Source organism: Entamoeba dispar, genomic scaffold (genome assembly GCF_000209125.1).
Source record: "Entamoeba dispar SAW760 scf_1105229462765 genomic scaffold, whole genome shotgun sequence".
In the NCBI taxonomy this organism is placed as follows: Eukaryota; Evosea; order Mastigamoebida; family Endamoebidae; genus Entamoeba; species Entamoeba dispar.
Genome location: NW_001855356.1, coordinates 1 through 8,220, shown reverse-complemented (window position 1 = coordinate 8,220; position 8,220 = coordinate 1). Strand labels below are relative to the sequence as shown.

Sequence of the window (8,220 nt, the reverse complement as noted above, 5' to 3'; positions counted from 1 at the left end):
ATGATAGAAAGAAAAATTGACAAAAGAGAAATGAATGATGATATCAAAGATAAAATCAATATAAATATCAAATCAAATATAATAAATAATAAGAATAAGAGTGATTATATCTTATTTTATTATTATAGTCTTATATTTTATTACTTCTTTTCTGAATTTTATATTAAATTAATTTCTCATTATCTTTATTTCTTATATTCTTTACCAATTTGATTACTTTAAATATATTAATATGTTAAATAGAAATATAAATGATTTGATTATAATTTATTATCAGTTAATGATGTTTTTATTATTTTATTTGTTTACTATTATAAATATGGTTTTAATATCAATTTTTTCTTTTATTCTTCTTTATTTATATTTATTTTGTAATTCATTTTATATATTTATACAGTAAGGAACTCATGAAAATCATATAAAACAAATTTAACATAAAAAAAAATATATTTAAAAGATATTTTTAAGGTTATAATTATAACCAACATTATGAATAGTACCATAGTCATTTCAGTGGTAATTGTCATATTTAGCACTAATACTCTTTGTATTAAAAAAAGAAAATTAGTCGCTAAAAGAATAAAAGTAATCAAATAGAATTTTAATCAATAACACTATGAGAATACTCAAGGTAAATGATAACTAAATAAAAATAATCAAAATAAAGAATAAATGATATATTCATTATTGAATCAAGAAATAATTAATAAAAATGAATATTTCATAAAACATAATTTATATATAATATAAAAGAAATAAAAATAATAAACAAACTAATAATGTTAAGTGACAAAAAGATAAACCTGATATTCATTAACAAATTTGAATTGATTATAATTCTTCAAGAAAAATAATAAAACAAATTAATAAAAAAATTAATTCCAATAACAATAAATAGATTATTTAATAAAGGATAGGTAAGAATAATAAAAGAGTAATTAAAAACATAAAACACCTAAGGAAATATTATAGATATCATAGAAGTGAATATAGAGAAGTACTTCATGAATAGATTATTCATTAGAGAGTGAGTGGTGTAATCTCACCTGACCAAAGTGAAATAGAAAAAAAAGATCTACTCAATCTTAATTTATTAATTTTTATTTAATTATTATTATTAAATAAATAGTTTTTAATTACTATTTTTTAATATTTTGAAGTGAAAAGGAAAATATTTAAATAGGTAAATGAGTTTATTAAATAAAAAGAAAAAGAATCCACGATTTAAAGAAGAAGAACATTGATAAGATAAATGAAAAGATTAAATCGTATTGTCACAAACATTTTGGTAACTACTTTATCATTATTTATTTAAAACGATTTTAAAAAAAAGAATAATTGATGAAGGATAAAGCAAAAATTAATTAAACATAGTTTTCATATATTTTTCAATTACAATGAAATGTATTTGAGATACCACTACAAATATATGCTTCATCACTAAAAATATTAATCCAAGACCATTTTACTTTATAATTACTTTTAAATACTCTAACCTCATAATTAATTCCTTTTTTTAATAAAGTTTTATCAATAGTAATGTATCTTTCAATGACACCTTCTCCTATAACTTCCAATTGTTTCATTCCAATAAGAAATTTTTCTTTACTTTCTTCTTGCTCAACAACATAAACTCCATATAAATCATCTTTTGTAGCAGGTTCTTGTAATTTTATTAAAATATCATTTTCATCATCTATTTCTGTTAAGATTTCAATTTCAGTCCCAATAACAAAATGCTCAATAGATTTGATGTCATTGACCCTTTCATCTTTCATATTTAATAAATGAAAATCATAAATTCCATTTGGCAATAATTTATCAAAAAAGTATTCTGTTTGATTATCATTTATTATTACTATAGCCGAATATAAATTACTTTTCCTTTTTGTTGCACAACATACTAACTTGTATCCTTTTTTCCATCTACACCCTTCTTTTATTCTAACTCTAATTTGATACATTTCATTTTCACTTTGGATTGATGTAATATCAAAGAATTCCATCAATGTTAATGAGTTCATATCTTGTTGTTTATTTTATTATTTTTTTTAAAAGTTCGTTTTAAATTAAAATTATTATTTATTTTTTTTTTTCTTCCTTTTTTATTATTTTCTTTTTCCAATTGATTTTTCTTCCTTGTTTTTTTTTATTTCCCAATTATTAATTTCCTTTTTAAAAAATCAATTTCTATTCTTACTTAATTTATTTCTTCTTTTTTTGTATTCATTTCTTAAAAACTCATTTTTTAATTTTGTCGTTATTATATTAATTCTCTTGATTAAAATGAAAAAGAGTGATAACATAATTTATATAATAATATTATTATTTACCCATGTAATAGAAAAGATTTAACACTCAACGAAATGATAGTATAAACCAAAATATTTTATAAATTTATTTTATTATTGCCTTTGTTCAAACTCATTTATGAAACCCATATTAAATGTTTTGAAATTAATTAATACATTAATTTAAAGTAATAACTGAACCAATTCTGTCATCATTATATCAATAAACGTATTCAATTAATGTATTATTAGAAAATCTAATTCCAAGATAATTTGAAAATGACAATTTTCATTTAATTTTATGAAATTGCTTTATCAGTTTATTTAAACAAAACAAAATAATAATTTCATATACCTCTATTATTTAAATAGTATTAATTAATTACCAAATTATGAACAAACAATCAGAAGCATCATAACGTTGTTACTACAATGAAATAACAAATATATTTATACCTTAATCAACAATAATTTAATGACTCTTAAGTATTAATAAACAAAATAACAAAAAATAAACGTAATTGAAATGATGACAGAGGTACAATTAAATATCATTAATTAATGTAAAACAATTTATAAAAAGAATTAACCCAATCTACCATTCTCAATAATTCATTACCTTTCCTCTTTCATATAAAATTGCAAATTTAAAGAAGGAACACAGTTTGGTTCAATAAATTAAAATGACTATTTTCACATACTATGTTATAAAAAGAGGTTTAAAGTCTTAGACTGACGAGCCATAGTTTGTTAATGGTGAGAGTCTAATAAATCAAAACACAATATTAATCAAACAAAGTAATAGAGAAAATTAACAAAAAGTAAATGAAAGTTGACTAGTAATAGTTTAAAATGAAGGAGAACAAAAAAATTAAGTTATTAATAGAGGGTATTAAAGTGTATTGAATAAATAAAATAGAAAACACTGAATTTTAAAAGAAGAAGAGTAAATATGAACCTAGAAAAAGATGTATTTGGTTTAGCAAGAAAAGGTTAGTAGATATTATTAATTTCAACTCATGAATACTTTTTTAGAAATTAGATTTGTTGATAGCAAATTTAAAACCATACTCAAGGTGGTATAGAGTGGAATATTAAAAATATTAACAAAACTCACTTTGAAGTAGATACTTCAATTATTATTATTCATAACTAAAGCCACTTCACCCACAGTTTTCTGACTGGGGCTGTTTCAACTCCACCACACACCCACCACTATCTTCTTGGGAGATCTGATAGAGACATGGCACTCCTTGGAATACCTTCAAAGACCAGCCTCTGGTCTTTGGCTCAGATGTTGTAAATTCTTCGCTGAGGTTGTCTTCTTCAATAACTTTTGTTGTTTGACTCTTAGACTCAAACATACCATTGATTCCAGCAGCTTTCTCTTGTGGAGTTTCAATATTGCAAAAGTCACTTAAGAAACATTCCTTCCCTTCTTTTGGCAAAGGCATTGTATTCATAGAAATAAAAAAAATAATAGTTCTTTTTTAAATTAAAAAACAAGAAGGTTCGCTAAAAAAAGAAGTCAAACATGAATTATTTAATAATTAGGTTTTCATTATGTTAACAAGTGAGTGTTTCAATGTTTCAATACGTTTTATTTCTTATGAATTATTGTTTTTTCAATTATCTAAAATACCAAAGCATTACAGGAAACACCACAAAAATTATAAAAAAATCAATAACAAAAGAAGGAGAAATCCATATCAATCAAGAAATATAAATGATAAAAGAATGAGTGAAAACAGGTATTATCTGCATGGACAGAAATACATTAATCATCACATTAATCATTACCATATTAATATCTATCACCATAACAATTATCATAACCGTTATAATAATAATGGTATGAATCGTTTCACTCATCACTTCATTCATTTTCATCATTATAAGTATTTTATCAATAATTCAAATACAAACAATCAATATTATAAAATAAACCACATAATAAAACACAACATAGATATAAACAATACCATAATAAAAAACAACAACAAATAATAAATAAAAGAAAAGAAATGATAGAAATACAAAACAAGAATATTTGAAAATGTTTTTTAAAGAAGAAATTAAAATACTTACACCACAAGAAATAGAATAAATTAAGAACACTAAGATTAAAGAATAAAATCAACAATAATGAGAAGATGGTACTTACTTGCAAGAGAAAAAATAAAAATGAATAGAATGGAGAAACTATCAGTATGACACTTGAAGAAGATGACAAACAATTAAATCAAAAAGAAATAAATGATAAATACTTAAATAAGAAATATACAATATTGAAAATGATGATGAAAATGAATTTGCTGAGGAGAAGAGGGTAATAGAAGAGAGAAAGGAGAGACTTGTTGAGGAAAGGAGGATCAAGAAAACCAGATATAACACATAATAAAAAATCAAAATAATGTACCCATTGTATAAATAATATAACATCTATATCATATACATTACTAGTATGTAAAATGGCAAAGAATATACAAATCGATAATATATATATATGTAAATGAAGAAATATTTAAATTCATAACCATGAAATAACATAAAGAAATAGAAAATATAAATATACGACATCTACTTTATTGTATAACAACAACAGACTGTTTAATTATAATTACACATAACAAATACTTATTAACATGAGATAATATTAAATGTAAAAGCATCAAGACATATATATTCAACATAATAAACAAAATAAAACACAATTAATGATATAATTAATGTATAAAACTGAAATATAATAACAACTATTTAAATAAATATAAAATATTACAAATTATTGAATAGGAATATTGGATAAATAGAAAATATTTAAATTGTGATACATAATGATTGATTTATCATAAATTATCAACAAAAGTTAAAAGAAACAGAAAATGATATAGATATAACAACAATAATAATAACATTAAAAATAAGACAGATGAAAAATATTATGTATTAATTATATTATGATAGTTGTTGTATTGATTTAAACTCACAATATATCATATCAACTAAAGATTATAATAATGCAGAGAGTTGTAATGAATAACAATAATAATGTAACTTCTCAGAATAATGAAAACATAAATAAACAAGTAAATATCATTATTTATACTTTATTTATTTATATTTCATTTTTGTTTATTATTTCTTTGTTTTCTGTTTCTATTTTATACTTTGTTTATTATTTTATCATTTGTTATTATATAATTTGATGTTTAGAGGTTAAATTTTATTTTGTTTCTTATTTTTATATGCATTTCTTATTTTGTGATATTGTGTTTATTTAAGTGAAAAAGAAAATAAGTCAATCAGATAAATAAGAAAAGAGTTTAATACCAAGATAGATATTGTTGAATAGAGGAGAGTGTAATATAAAAGTATTTATTGTAGACTTGTGCTTTGTGACATTCAATGGTGTTAACCATGATTTGTTGTTGTTAAATATGCAAGTATTGAGAAAGATAGCTATTCTTTTATTCATTATATCAATAATTTCTATTCATTCATATTATCGTTTCTACTTATATTTATAATCTATTCATTATCAACTTTAATCTCCATATTAACAATATTTAAATAATTAAACATCTCCTTTTTGTTTAAATAATTAAATAATGATAAAATGAATTAAAAGATAATAAACAAAATAGAAAGATAAATAATATATAAATGATAATCAATTTGATATTCTTCATTTGTTATTTTTTCTTTTTTTTATTTCTTTTATACATATTATTCTCTCTTATTTATTTCATTGTATTATTCAGTTTATTATCAAAATAAAACATCAATTAAGAATTATTTATTTAATAAAATGTTTGAAAATGTTTTATTAATTTTGTAATTTCATCACCTTCTCTAGATAAATCATTTTTAACATGCATTTCTTTTTTGATATCAGTCTAACAACAAAACTAATGATATTCATCACTCTTTTTTCATTAATTTGAATTGTAAATTCAATTGTTTGTTCTCTAGCTTTTCTATTAGGAATTCCATCAATACGAAGTGTGGTAATGTATTCCATTTCATGAGATTTGACATATTCAGTAAGTCTTTTATAAATATTAAATTCTATTGTTGTTTGATTGAGTTTTGTTGTAGAATACCTTTTTGTAATTATATTTGTCGGAAGGTTTTTCCTTCTTTAATAAGTATTTCAAATTTTCCTCCTTCTTCTATTCCAATTGGTGTTGGAACATTATCATATATAACTTCATGAGCATAATTTCCTCGTTTTAAATATGCTAAATATGCTGCTCCTTTACAACTCCAGTAAGTGGATTAAAATTCTTATCAGCAAATCTTTGTTTATCAAATAAACTAGCAACTTCTTTTCTGATTCTTGGTATTTTACATATTCCACCATTTAACAGTACTAATCGGACATTTCCTTTTTTACATCCTTTTTTTGAGTAACTTGTTTTATTTTATTAATAAATTCTTCATATATTCCTCTTTTGTAACATTCTTCTTCAAATTCTTTTCTTGTAATAATAGTATCAATATCATATTCATCACCATAATCATCAGATAATAATTCTTCTAAATCTAATTCAGTATCAGTTTTATTACTTAATTTAATTTTAATTCTTTCAGATTCTTTCTTTAATTTAATTAATTTCTTGTTGAATATTGTTTCTTTTTGAGTCATTCCTTGTTTCTGTTCATAATATCCTGGAATAACTTTTTCTATTCTTTCTTTAATAATATCATTCATTACTTTATCAAAATTATTTCCTCCTAAATTCTCATTTCATCCAGATGATTCGATAATAACACTATCATTTACTATTTTACAACATGATACATCTAATGTTCTTCAAAAATCAATTACTACAATTTTACCTCCATTTTTTAATAAAATTTGGACAGTCTCTTTTATATTCAATAATAACTGCTATTGGTTCATTGTTCAACATTCTTAATTCCTGCTAATTTACACGCTAATAATGTTGCCTCTCTTTGTCTATCATTGAATTCAGCTGGGACAGTAACAATAACATTTGATATTGGATGATTACCAAGTTTTGCTTGTGCAATTTCATACAAATATTTTAATATCATTCCACTAATTTCTTCTGGTTCAAATTCTTCACTTTCTTGATTCAATGGATTATAACATTCAATACAAGTACTTTCATTATCTCTTGTTTTTACTTCAAAAGGCTAACGTTCCCAATCTTCATAATCAACATCACTTTCATCTCTTCCTATTATTTTTTACTATCATAAATAATACATTTATTATTAATATCACACTTAACCAATTTCCTACAACAACAAATCAAGTATTATTTAATTGTGAAAGACTAACATATGATACTATTTGTTCTTTTCCTATTTCATCTTGAAGTATGATAGGTTCATTTTTAATAATGTCATAATAAGCAACTGAAGAATATGTAAGTCCTAAATCAATTCCAATTGAAGTTGAGAACTCTTCTTGTACATTCATTAAATGATGATTATAAGTTCATTTTCACTGTTATGACAAACAGAAAGAATATTTAGAAATAAACATCATTTATTTTATTTCAATCAGATTTTCCAAAAATAGAATAATTTATTTTTAGAATAGCAAAAACACAAAAAATAAAAATGTTATAAAAATATAAATTATTAATTGAATACAAATATTAATTATCAGAACTTATTGAATCATATGTTGTTTCATTTCAATATTTTCTGACATTTTGTTAACTTTGTATATCAATATTTGATTGAAATGAAAAGAGAATTAAAAGAGATAAAATGAATATAAAGAAATGTTTTTGAACTTATACAATAATAAATACTCAATTATTTATTATTGAATAAAAATAAATTTAATCATTTTATTGATTGAAATATTAATTATATTAATTTATAATGAAGAAAAATTAATTAGAGAACAATTACAATTATCAAATATAATAATATAATAAAGAAT

The 8,220-nt window shown here is 21.6% G+C and overlaps 3 protein-coding genes across 3 annotated transcripts, besides 24 other annotated features; all 3 read right to left on the bottom strand.

Moving 5' to 3' along the window:
* Positions 1–132: a repeat region.
* Positions 133–154: 22 nt separating this feature from the next.
* Positions 155–175: a sequence feature (AT_rich).
* Positions 176–217: 42 nt separating this feature from the next.
* Positions 218–274: a sequence feature (AT_rich).
* A 10-nt stretch (positions 275–284) lies between these two features.
* Positions 285–393: a microsatellite.
* Positions 394–416: 23 nt separating this feature from the next.
* Positions 417–467: a sequence feature (AT_rich).
* A 165-nt stretch (positions 468–632) lies between these two features.
* Positions 633–780: a microsatellite.
* Positions 781–848: 68 nt separating this feature from the next.
* Positions 849–951: a microsatellite.
* A 134-nt stretch (positions 952–1,085) lies between these two features.
* Positions 1,086–1,156: a sequence feature (AT_rich).
* A 232-nt stretch (positions 1,157–1,388) lies between these two features.
* Positions 1,389–2,024, bottom strand: EDI_255690 (uncharacterized protein; the record flags this gene model as incomplete). Its single annotated transcript, XM_001740162.1, has 1 exon — positions 1,389–2,024. The coding sequence occupies one exon, from the start codon at positions 2,022–2,024 to the stop codon at positions 1,389–1,391; it is 636 nt and encodes a 211-aa protein (XP_001740214.1).
* Positions 2,025–2,033: 9 nt separating this feature from the next.
* Positions 2,034–2,081: a sequence feature (AT_rich).
* Positions 2,082–2,155: a microsatellite.
* Positions 2,156–2,304: 149 nt separating this feature from the next.
* Positions 2,305–2,332: a sequence feature (AT_rich).
* Positions 2,333–2,381: 49 nt separating this feature from the next.
* Positions 2,382–2,410: a sequence feature (AT_rich).
* Positions 2,411–3,756: 1,346 nt separating this feature from the next.
* Positions 3,757–3,794: a sequence feature (AT_rich).
* An 18-nt stretch (positions 3,795–3,812) lies between these two features.
* Positions 3,813–3,917: a repeat region.
* A 10-nt stretch (positions 3,918–3,927) lies between these two features.
* Positions 3,928–4,636: a repeat region.
* A 135-nt stretch (positions 4,637–4,771) lies between these two features.
* Positions 4,772–4,863: a microsatellite.
* A 140-nt stretch (positions 4,864–5,003) lies between these two features.
* Positions 5,004–5,081: a sequence feature (AT_rich).
* A 106-nt stretch (positions 5,082–5,187) lies between these two features.
* Positions 5,188–5,344: a microsatellite.
* Positions 5,345–5,385: 41 nt separating this feature from the next.
* Positions 5,386–5,573: a microsatellite.
* A 315-nt stretch (positions 5,574–5,888) lies between these two features.
* Positions 5,889–5,961: a microsatellite.
* A 94-nt stretch (positions 5,962–6,055) lies between these two features.
* Positions 6,056–6,128: a sequence feature (AT_rich).
* A 279-nt stretch (positions 6,129–6,407) lies between these two features.
* Positions 6,408–7,008, bottom strand: EDI_255680 (uncharacterized protein; the record flags this gene model as incomplete). The annotated part of the gene is made up of 2 exons (XM_001740161.1): positions 6,408–6,558; positions 6,668–7,008. The coding sequence occupies 2 exons, from the start codon at positions 7,006–7,008 to the stop codon at positions 6,408–6,410; spliced, it is 492 nt and encodes a 163-aa protein (XP_001740213.1).
* Positions 7,009–7,196: 188 nt separating this feature from the next.
* Positions 7,197–7,746, bottom strand: EDI_255670 (heat shock protein, putative; the record flags this gene model as incomplete). The annotated part of the gene is made up of 2 exons (XM_001740160.1): positions 7,197–7,457; positions 7,606–7,746. The coding sequence occupies 2 exons, from the start codon at positions 7,744–7,746 to the stop codon at positions 7,197–7,199; spliced, it is 402 nt and encodes a 133-aa protein (XP_001740212.1).
* Positions 7,503–7,545: a sequence feature (AT_rich).
* Positions 7,747–7,878: 132 nt separating the features above from the next.
* Positions 7,879–7,935: a sequence feature (AT_rich).
* Positions 7,936–8,088: 153 nt separating this feature from the next.
* Positions 8,089–8,216: a sequence feature (AT_rich).
* The last annotated feature ends 4 nt before the right edge of the window (positions 8,217–8,220 follow it).